This window comes from Diadema antillarum, unplaced genomic scaffold (genome assembly GCF_040938485.1).
Source record: "Diadema antillarum isolate AM-2024a unplaced genomic scaffold, OU_Dant_1.0 scf00000048, whole genome shotgun sequence".
NCBI lineage: Eukaryota > Metazoa > Echinodermata > Echinoidea > Diadematoida > Diadematidae > Diadema > Diadema antillarum.
Genome location: NW_027270937.1, coordinates 1,355,942 through 1,367,985, shown reverse-complemented (window position 1 = coordinate 1,367,985; position 12,044 = coordinate 1,355,942). Strand labels below are relative to the sequence as shown.

General features: G+C 39.3%; 1 protein-coding gene across 1 annotated transcript in view; it reads right to left on the bottom strand.

Annotated features, from left to right (window-relative positions):
• Positions 1–10,649, bottom strand: part of LOC139715405 (mediator of RNA polymerase II transcription subunit 14-like) — a 38,654-nt gene extending 28,005 nt beyond the window's left edge. Inside the window, exons 1-12 of the mRNA XM_071626979.1 lie at positions 10,498–10,649; positions 9,648–9,674; positions 9,330–9,435; positions 8,325–8,419; positions 7,169–7,377; positions 6,296–6,336; positions 5,758–5,845; positions 4,944–4,972; positions 4,159–4,237; positions 3,468–3,511; positions 1,666–1,754; positions 555–702 (exon numbers count right to left, since the gene is read on the bottom strand). Coding sequence (XP_071483080.1) covers positions 555–702; positions 1,666–1,754; positions 3,468–3,511; positions 4,159–4,237; positions 4,944–4,972; positions 5,758–5,845; positions 6,296–6,336; positions 7,169–7,377; positions 8,325–8,419; positions 9,330–9,435; positions 9,648–9,674; positions 10,498–10,649 — 1,107 coding nt within the window. The remainder of the gene's footprint in view (positions 1–554; positions 703–1,665; positions 1,755–3,467; positions 3,512–4,158; positions 4,238–4,943; positions 4,973–5,757; positions 5,846–6,295; positions 6,337–7,168; positions 7,378–8,324; positions 8,420–9,329; positions 9,436–9,647; positions 9,675–10,497) is intronic.
• Positions 10,650–12,044: the final 1,395 nt, after the last annotated feature.

Below are 12,044 nucleotides of genomic sequence, written 5' to 3'. Positions count from 1 at the left end.
GAACAGAAGGAAGGAAGGAAAGAATATACGGTGATATTTGGGAGCATTCAGTTTGATAGATTCACAGCTGAATGTACCTTGTTCATACAATTTGATAATTTTACCACTTTAATGTACCTGGCTGAAAAAAAGCAAGCAGAACAGCTTGTCATATAATGAACAGCACATTTGGGGCTAAAGGAGTTTTTGCCATCTGCTTGCAAAAACCAACACAGCAGTTGATTAAACACCTAAAACAGTTTGAGGTCACCCAAATGAAATCATATTTGCAGCCTTTGAGGGCATTCACATGAGTGCAATTACCCAAATACTTGGCTGAATATTTCGCCTCTTGAAGCTACTCAAAAATTCCCCGAACTGCAGACACAGATATGCATAGGTGGGACTAAGTTCCTAATCAATCAGGGCATAATGCAACTGAACTCTTTTTTTTTTTTTTCCTGTCTTTCTTTTTTTTTTAATACACATGGTGACAATGGATGAGGTACTTGTGGGCTGGGAAGACTGTGTAAGCAGACAAATGGATAGGCCAGAACGTGAAAGTCTCATCTTACCCTGATGGCCTGGTTGACTTGCTTGGCGTCCACCATTTCCAGAGGGGGGTCGTGCAAGACCTGGAGCGGCTTGGCCACATCATCGTCATCTATCGTCACCGAGAGTTTGTAAAACTCTGGCTGCTTGGACGTATGTAAACTCTGGGATCTTGGAGGGGGAGGAGAGTTTGAAGGAAGGATAGGCAGGTTACAAAGCCACTAGCAAATGATTATAATCAAGAACAGAATGTGATGGTTTTAAAAGATTTTTTTTTGTTCCCATGGGGTAAAGAAGTCAATGAAGAGGGTAAATTCATAAAGCAGAGTAAATCTGTTGATACATCTAACATAATCTATCGTTATTGTCATCACCTTTATCAATGTCTTCTGCTAAAAATGCACAATTAATTGGCCAGAGCTTGAATAGACCAATGGCAAAAAACTTTACTTCTACAGGATGCCATCATTATACCCATCATGACAGTAACCCACACTTCTAGCATGAACCTTTAGTTAAATCCTCATTTCATGCTTCTCAACTTCAGTTTTACATGGCAGGATAGTTCCTTCAGGAAAAAATGTTACCTTGTCATTTGAAAAGGCTGACTCAAAACAGATATTTTCAGACCCACCAGGGAGTTGCCCTATGAGACTTTTTTGTGGAGTCTTTGACATATCAGACAGAAGCAACATTAGAGGGTACAATTGTATCTTCCTCTGGGATATTTCGCCAACACCACTATCACATTCATCAGCACTATCACCAACACCACTAATGCCACCATCACTACCACCAACACTACCACTATTGCCGCAACCAACAACACTACTACCCACACCAAAACAAGCATCACTACCAACATCATCACCACTACCACTAACACCACCACTACTGCTACCACTACTACCACCACTACCGCTACCTCTAACACTAGAGCTACAATTACCACTACAGCTACAATTACCACTTCCACTACCACTACTACAACCACCACTACTGCTACCAATACCACTTTCACTACCGCTACCACGACCACTACCACTTTCACTACCGCTACCACGACCACTACCACTGCTACTTACATCCTTTTTAAGCATCTGCCCCCTATCACCCAACTCTTGAAAGTTTTACCTCCAATATGAGATGACGAGTCTTTCTCCAGCCGTGTATTTGTCAATCATCACATGCTCCCCCCATCTCTCCGTGATCAGACGCTGGACCTGTGACAAATCACAAGAAAACTTTTGTCAACAACACCAATAGAAAGTGATTTCCATGATGATGTGCACAGTTAGACTTAAGTAAATACAGTTTGCAGATTAGATTTATATGGATCTAGTGATGCAATCTTTAAAATAAAAAAAAAAAAAGTTATGCAAAGACAGTTTCAGAGCCAATAATGAACTAGAAATGTCGCTATGGCGACTGGTATGCCTCCGCCATAATGCATGATTCTCCTAATAGGTCTAGATAGTACATGTGGACAATGTGTGATTACATTTTCACAAAACTGGCAAAATATTGAAATGACAGGTTTGTCACAAATGTGTTGAATGTTGACCTTCCTTGACCTTGGTTTAATTGGATGAAAAGGAGAGCATGCATTTGGGGATTTAAGGACTTTAACTTCACTTTGACCCATTCGTACATTTATGCATTGAGTAATTTTCATGGTACCGGTATGGAGAAAAAGTGCAATTTCTGTACTGAATAGTAAATTGTTACCATGTTCATCTGGCCTTTGACCCTAAAATTCATAAGATAATCACTTTCAGGTAGAACATGCATAAATATGCAGTAAGTTTCACGATAAATTGAGCCACTTCCGAGATATGGAGGAAAAAGTTAGTTCAGCACTTTCACTTGATCTTTGACCTTTTGACCTTTGAGGCAAAAAAGAAAAAGAAAAAGAAAAAGAAACTCTCCAGAGAATTTCTATTAGGTTACACATGCACACACCAAGTGTAAAAAAAAAATAATAATCCTGCTGGCATTGCATGAACATGAGGGAAATAGTAAAATTTTGAAGTGTTGCACTTGACCTTTGACCCCATGAACCCTACATTCTCTAGATAATCACTGCCAGTCAGTACATGTATATACTATATGTTCCATGAAGATACCTTGAACAATTTTCCAATTTACATAGAAAAAAAAAATGTTTTAATACTTTTACTCGACCTTTTGACCTTTGACCTTTGACCTCATGACCCAAACTTTCACAAGAGAATCTAAATTGGGTAATACATGTATACACTAAGTTTCAAGAAAATATCTTCAGGCATTGCATAGATATGGTGGAAATAGTGAAATTTTATGTATTTGACCTTGACCTTTTGACCTTTGACCTTCAGCACGTGTACCCAAAAGTTGATAGGCACAACTTCACCCCCTAATACACATACATGCCAAGTTTCATTGGGATACCTCAACAGGTTTTGATAGTTACCTTGTCCACAAAATTCATTACGGACGGACGGAAAGACGGACGGACGGACGGAGGGAAGGACGGACGGACGCTACGACGGACGGACGGACGGACGGACAACCCGAAAACATAATGCCTCCGGCACCACTACGTGGCGAAGGCATAAAAATACTGAAAACCTTTTGAAATCTATAATGCAGAGACTTTCAAGAGTACTGCTTTGAGTGACCTCATGAAAATTAAAAAGTTTTTTGTTAAACAGGACATTATTTTTTTCTCTCTTAAAATGTAGAAACATAAAATATGTTCCATCTAAACAATGGCTGCATCAATTTCCATGCAACATGCTTGGATCCATGGATGGTCCATGCTTAGATCCAACACTTCTCCATCATATGTTGGCTCTTAAGTCAAAATAGATGTTACAATATTGTAAACAGACAAGATAGCACATGCAGCTCACATCAGTTTTGTCTGCTCTTCGAAAGTTCTTTCCTTTTCTCACCTGTGAATACAACACTTCCAGCTGCAAAGACTGACAAAATGTATCTGAGAGTGTTTAGTTAAGGTAAAAGATTTGATTACAATATGTGACACTGCATCACAGAACCAATAAAAAAGTCTTCAGATATGAATTTTTAGTTAAGAGCTGATTCTAAAAGAGCATAATTTAAGCTTTAACATGATGTATATCTTGAATTCAAATGGATTCTACTAAAATTAATATCAGAATGTAACTTGTACTAAGACTACACCTCCATTCTACATCACATCTCCATACAGAAGTATTCCCTTTTGAGTACTGCAACTAAGAATCATGCACGCTCTTATACAATGGCATTATATGACACAGCCATCGTAGCACAGGTGTGTGACAAGACTTGCAGGAAAAAAACAAAAACACCTTAATTAATCTGAAACTTACGAAGGAGAGTCTGAAGTGCACTAAACTGTGAGCATTTCAATGCATTTGAATTACCAAAATGTCTGGAAAGTGGGTTTTTGGGCAGAGTATGAAAATCTGACATCAGATCAAACTCTGAACCTGCACATCCCTGATAATACTGCAGAGGTGTCAATATGACCGAGGCTACCACAGAATGTCCTACACTGTAGCAGATGTGTTTAAAATGTCGAAACGGATGTTGGTAAGTAAATAACAACGACAAAAGCATGATCAATCTTGAAAAGGATACGGAGCACATTGTACATGTCCACAAGAGGTTTGTTGTCTCCGAAGAGCCTGGACTGAACAAGCTGGTGGATGTAGTTCACCTGCACAATAAGAGTAAGAAGTGGAAAAAAATGAGCACTATCCTTACGCCCCAACCCCTCATTCTCTCATATCTCATACAATCAACCATATCAACAGCAGCCACTTGCCTTCAGTAGCCCCCTGCTTTGCAAAGCTACTTTAAATTCCCTGGAAAAAAAAATTATGTGTAACGACCTTGCTTTCTCTTCCTTACGTGTGAACAGCATCATTCACTGAGAGAAAAGGAAACTACAAGCAATATATACATTTGATATCTTCAACATTAACATCATCAATGACATCATCAACTCACTAATTGCATACTCATACTGACTGCTCAGGAACTATCCATGAAATTAGTGACACGTCATAATTTCATAACTTCCTTAATTTTTATTCAATTTTGATCAAATGTCCATGGTTGTGCTTGCAAATTTAATATTTCTTTTCAGGTTTACTAACTTTTAACTAGTCCAGAATTCACCTTCAACAGACATGCTAACAAGAGTATCCCAACAATTCACACCATTTCTCCTGCTGTAATTAAGTTACTTCTCACTTACTTTCTCACAACCACATGCGCTATAATGATTATAGTGCATCTGCAGATACATGTAGTATTTTACACTGGTGCAGCTCCAGGGTGATTTAGAAATAAAGTATTTTATTGTAGGACAGCAAAAAAATATAAATGGTAGAAAATGTGAATAAGATAAAGATCATTACCTGAAGTGGGTGAACAAGACTCTTGCCATCTGTCAATTTGGAAAACAACAGAGAAATGAACTGAAGTTAGACACATGCAACTGAGTTCAAAAAAGCATTTTTCTTTTTTTTAGCAAAACAGTATCTTACACATTTACGTACAATGCCATACAGCCCACTGATACATTTACACCTCCCCCCCACCCGACCTTGGCCATTCTCTTTTGTGAGTGTGTGTGTGTGTGTGTGTGTGTGTGGCATGATTGGTCACCAATATGTGATATCTCCGCAACGGTACCCCCACCCCATTTTTGCAGATAGGGTCTTAAAATCCATGCCAGGTGTGAAAGACAGAAGTCAAAAAATTTTCAACATGAAATCTTTTTGCAGTCCAAAATTATTGCAAAAAATACCAAGTATTTTGCAAACCCTGTGAAATGAACTTTATATCCCTGCAATATCTAGCATGGACAAGTATCTGCATCTTCTTCTTCTTCTTCTTTCTTCTTCTTCTTCTCCTTCTTTCTTCTTCTTCTTCTTCTTCTTTCTTCTTCTTCTTCTTTCTTCTTCTTCTTCTTCTTTCTTCTTCTTCTTCTTCTTCTTTCTTCTTCTTTCTTCTTCTTTCTTCTTCTTTTTCTTCTTCTTCTTTTTCTTCTTCTTCTTCTTCTTCTTCTTCTTCTTCTTCTTCTTCTTCTTCTTCTTCTTCTTCTTCTTCTTCTTCTTCTTCTTCTTCTTCTTCTTCTTCTTCTTCTTCTTCTTCTTCTTCATCATCATCACATATGCACTCTCCTGCAAGGAGGGTCTACAAATCCATCCACCCCTTGTTCACACTCACCTCCAGTCTCGGGATCTTGGACCAAGATTTCAATGTTGAGAAGCCTCCATGGAATGGTGCGATTATCTTCCATCAGGGTTAACGTCACCTGGTCAGGGTAAGAAATGTTAATACACTTGTACTGATAATCATGGTTGTAACATTTACAGTCAGCAACTTATTTACCACATTCCAATGAGAAGAGACTTTATTGTGTCATACATAATCTATACTTCCTTTAAAGAAAGGACAAGTCACAAAATGCAACATCCCACTGCCAAACAATACGCCTGTGCATACCAGAACAACTTCACATTTGATGAGGTAACATCACATTTGATGAGGTAGTATCTAAAATTTCTCACGCTCCTGCACAAATAGTGACTTTTTGAACAGAACCTCACCTTGAACTCTTTAAGAAAAACAACTGCAGTGCCCTACATCATCGTCGCTAAACTAACAACAATAAAAGTAACAACATGCAACAATTAATAGTCAATGCATGAGGTGAGCGCCTCTCCTTTAATGGAAATATGACTGGCAATGCAGGTCATCTTACCTCAAATTCCTGTGGTACTCGGAACTTGACTCGTCCGTCCTCTGTGAACGCAAAACATAATTGAATTTCCATCATTTGAATTCACATTCAGTTGTCAGTATCAGTTTACAAAATCATAACTAAATATGACTATAAATCACATCTTCTCGCATTGATACAATGACTCCACAAGTGAATATTGGTTGAAAAGTATCAAGTAGAAAACAACACAACTGAATGATAGTCATCAAGCCTTGGTAGTAAACCCTTTAATCCTACAAAGCAGAGAGTATACACTCAACATTTGTCAAGGTAATTCTGCATTCGCTTTCTTTTCTACCACTTTCAATGTCTTCTACACAGTGGTTTTGTTATGTATGAGGTTTTGTTAGGTTTTTTTTTCCCTTCATATATACATGTATACACTAATGGGATCAACATTTTGACATTTAAGAAATGAAAAATTGCAACAACAACAAACGCAACAAACTAAAGGTATGCTTCTCCAATGAATATATATTACAACGGGGTGTGCCATATGCCATTATTTCATATCAATGTTGTGTGATGTTCAGCTGCCAGCTCAGTTGTGAAATCAAGGTTAAACAGGTCATAGTTACAAAACAGTCGGTCGATTCTCCACTCAGATTGTTTGATTTTTTTGTCTGTCTACATTTACATTGTAGAATGAAGCTCAATAGCACATATCATTATGATTATAATGGTAATAATTATGACTGTCAAAGAGTTGAATCTCTGCTAACATGCAAAGCTGGCGTTTCAGGGTATTTCTTCTCTTTCTACTGCCAACCTTTAACTAACGGACACTTTTGATACAAAGCCTAGCATGGCTCGAGTAAGCCAGGGAACAGCCGTACTGACGAGCAGACTCACCAATGGTCAAGTTGGCCAGCTGGGGTGGGAGCTCGCTGGTGACCAGCCGATGCTGGATGATCTGGTCAAGGCGGTGGAGGACGGTGGCCTTCTCTGACGTGGTGATCGGGTCCGGCGGGACGATGCGCTCCTTGATACAAGCCGGCATGCGCTTGTACTGCCGCATCGTCAGCACATCCACAGCATGAGGCAGACAAAAGTTGGGCAGCCTACGGATCAGCAGACCAAAGATCAGGGAATTCGTGTTAGAATAGATGCTTTGTTTATTAAGCAGAGTCTCAATGTATAGGACATACACATACTGTGGACACTTACACATAATTGACTTGCAAAATATTCTCAAGTCAGCCACTGTCCGTTACTGTAAAAGTGGATATTTTTGCATGAGTAATTTTTTGCGCCTGTCTGAGCAAGATGAGTTGCGTGTGTTTTTAATTCCTTGGAATCAGGACATTGATTACTGGAACGTATAGCATGTAAAAATATTCATGTGCTTTTATTTTTGGGCTAGCTTCTGGCTACGTGAAATGCACAAACATTTCCACATCGCAAAATTTCCACTTTGACAGTGCTGTATATGCCTCATATTTCGTAGGGTTTTTATTTCCCCCAAATTTCCCTGGGTCAGGTGCTATTCTCGAACTTTAATACAAGGGGGAAAAAAAATGAATCCAGATTGCTGTTTGGGGTAGACAACGACAAAAGATGAAGAAGATAAATGGAATCGCTGCGTAACGGTAAAAGCCATATATACGGCTAGTCCAACTTTTCGCATATCAGGACTTCCCAACAATTTTGTGAGTGGTTAAATTCGCGACAGGCCCGTAACTAGGGGGGGTTCAGGGGATTCGAACGAACCCCCACCCCACCCCCATAAAAATCCTAGTTACGGGCCTGAGCGATACTAGAGTACAGTAGTATCGTACACCTTGTTATGTTCTGTGTACTGCATACAGTACCACATGTACTTTTGCATGTCAAATTCATGTCAGGATCAAGGTTACTGTTTCTACATGTTCTCAAACTTGCAAACAGCACTCGACTCTCAAAAAAAAAAACCTGTGAAATGTATGATGTATACAGTACCATCCTGCTTGGCACAAAATCATGGATCATACGATTACGAAGAGACAGAAAGAGTAAGAGTTCAACTTACCGTGCATGAAGGAGGTTCTCTCGTGCCATCCTGGCCAACATGTCCGCTGTGTCCACAAAAAGGAGCGACTGCTGGTCCAGGAAGGATGAGATTGCCTACAGAACAAACCACGAACACACATCCAAACTAGTACAACACTACTGGCATTACATCATCAAGTACATTCACTGGAACAATATATCAAGTACATTCACTGGAACAATATTTACCCTTTTACCGGATCCCTACGAGCCTGATCTAGGGATGATAAATTATAAATCCCCGGAAGATTGCCAACACCATACGCAAAAACAAAAAAAAACAAAAAAACAAAAAAACAAATCATGTGACTCCATCTCTTCTGGACAAAACTAACGACCACAAACAATGAAAGACAACTAGCTTTTTGAGATCACAAAATGGAGTGAAAATCTATTCGCACAGACTTGGTTCAGGGCAAAATGAATCAGATGTGAAGTAACATAAAGGTATATTGATATCCTAAATAAGATCACATTGCAAGGCTTCTACCACAGTCAATATCTACATCAGACTCGATGAACCTAAATATTGATTTTCACAAATATGCTTTCAGCATCTCACATCAAATCAAAACAAGTTCAACATCTATGAAAACTCAAGCCTTTCTCTACAAGATATAAGCAGTGAACTAGCTGGTCTACAGATGTACACATTGTAAATCTCTCTAGTCTCTCAAAAGTTTCAAGCTCGTAAATCTTGACAGCTATTATTACAAGTCTACTCTTAATGTTGCATCAACTCTGGAACTTTTGTACTTTGTACCTGATTGTATCAGATAAAATGATGTGCCATGGTTTCTTGTGATCATAGTAAGCTTTTTAACGAGGAAGCTCTTCCCCTTGGCTTGCCACTATATTCTCACATGACTTCCATATCCAGTAAGATTTCAGTTAAATGGTATGGACCCATAAGTTACTTGACATGCTTTTATTATAGCAACTATGGGTGGTACTGTTCAAACACTGCACACTTGTGTTTACATACCGCACATTTGTCCACTTTTGCTGCACTCCCAGCCCACTTTACCAAGGCCAGAAGTCTGATGAAGGTCTGTCTGGTGCTCTGCGCAAACTTGACAATCTCAATTTTCCTGGAACAAGAGAAATGATTGGCAGGAAATGGCATCATGCCAATGACTCTTTCACACTGGAAATGAGAAAGAAACTTTACAATACCAAACTAACAAAAATATGGAGTAAAAAGGGCAGCATTTGGTGAGTTGTAACTGGGACTGTATCAGACTCAATCATTGATTCATGCTAGTTACTGTCACAAATACAAGATCATATACAGAGTACTCACTTCTCCATGTCCAGTCTCCTTGGTAGTCTGAAAGATAAAGAATACATGGATTTAGTTACACAAACATTTTTGTCAGAAGGGCAAGAAATTTACTAGATTATACAGTCTTGAGAATTAAATCATTGCACAAACATATCTCCCTGCATTAAAGGCATAATTTACCATTTGCAGATGAAAAAACCCCAGCATTAGTGCTTTAAAGTAGTTCTAAAATGTGAGTCAGCGATAGAAACAACCACTGTAAAAATTTGAATCCGCATAATCGATGTTAAGTGTTGTTAAATACACAAAATGTGAACAATAGTTATAACAAAAACCCAGCATTAGTGCTTTAAAATAGTTCTAAAATGTGAACAATAGTTATAATAAGAATGTTTCCAGACTAAACAGCCTACCGTTACAGTTTATTGAGAAAAACACTGATATATCCTTTATATATTTTAGGCTTTATTGCAAAAATGTTATATGGCTGGATGTTTTGTGACACAACAGACCTACAACATATGCATCAAACGTGATATCTTGAACATTTCTTAAATCACTTCTCCCAAAGGTACATTGTAAACCGGACCTTTAACAAGAAATTAGCAAAATTAGACATCTACTGACTGTGCTATTCAGAGACTAAGTGGATCTCTCTACCTCCTGACTTGTGACATTTACTGTCAATGCTGGTAGCAAAGTGAAGTAACTCAAAGGTGTAAGTAAAGAAAATGGGATATTTCCAAAAAGCCCTGTATGCAATGGGACTTGCGTCTAACTCAATCTCACATGACTACCCTTTGCCCGTTTTGCATGCAATTACTACAGTGAGAGAGCCTCTGAGAAAATGCTACCAGTCGCAACTCACAATTCAGCCAAAACAGTCAACTCGTGGTAAGTCTTCTGCACTAGGTGCTCCAGCAAGAGACCCAGGGAGATGCTGGCACCATTTCCTCCTGCTCCTCCTCCACCTCCTCCAGCTGCTGTCCCACCTGCTGGGCCCTGCTGCACGGCAACCATCTGCTGTATCCCTCCTCCACCCCCTCCTCCTCCTCCTCCTCCTGCCCCTCCTGCCCCTCCTGCTCCTCCTCCCTGAACTGCAGGCATCCCGGCCACAGGGGTGGGGTTCTGTACTCCCGGCATGGGCAACCCTGCTGTACCTGCTGCTGCGCCCTGGGTGGGTATTGTTTGACCGTGCACCACTGCCCCAGGTGTCAGTGACATTATTTGTCTACAACAGAAAAAGGTACACCGGGGTATAAAGCACCAAACATTCAGACAAAATACAAAGAAAAACTAAACACATACATGTAATTGAGATGGGAACATCACTGTGGCGTGATACTAAAAACTTGCAGTCGACTTGTGAGCTTAATTCATCAAAACTTTTGAACACATGCAGAGTAAGGTCTACATAGGAGAGTGGATTGTATTACCGCACGCTTTTTTTTTTCGTGGCTCCTACAGTGTATATTCCATACTCAGAGGATGAAATTTTGGCCAAAAATAGCACCAGTTACAAATGTATTCACAAAGTCCTGAAAATTACGAAAAATTACGAAAAATTATGAGAAGTATTCATTCCGAATTTTGGAAAATACACTTCAAATACATTCCTCTCCAAAAAGTTGTCTTTAAGTAGCGCAGTGTAAAATCGCTAATTCCAGACACAATTTTGGTAATGGAATAATCGACATCTTTCGTATATTGTCCTTGCACCAGAATCACAATTCATACCCACGATTCACTGTACACTCTCACTGCATCTTACCGAGCGGACGACATAGAAAAAATCGGCAAATGAGGCTCAAATTTCATATTTTATGGTAAAATGTCTAACTTGAATATTTCGAACAGTTCACGCGATAAAATCTTGTGATAAATTGACATCTCCTTCTAAATCTGAGGTGAAATGTGAATTTCCTAGCGTTTTTTAAATTTTTGTGTCGCTTTTTTGCAAGGTAGTGAACATACAACCACAGGCGCGTGTCTTTACCATCTAGCCACACGAATGTGGTTGTAGCCATGGCCCCCGAGTCGCGGGATACAGCCACACTCGTGTGTACTGTACCATATCCACACACGCGGAGAAGCTTGATATCGCAATCGCGTAGGTCCTATGTGTGGCCACATCAACAAGCAGTGTACCACCATAATGCGATGAAGTAAATAACGTACCTCATTTGATATTATTTCACCATCTAAACAACTTTATTTTTAAAACATTTTTAAACTCTATTCTCATTTTCTTTATTCGATAAGATGAATTTAAAATCAATAGCAAAGTTATATTTGATTTGGGACTTTAGATACGATTGATCAGGATGCATCGTTGGGCTGTAGCTGTATCGAGGCTTCGCCTTCTCGCTGCATGCGAGCGAGCAAGACATGTGAACGTGAACGAGTACTTGCGAT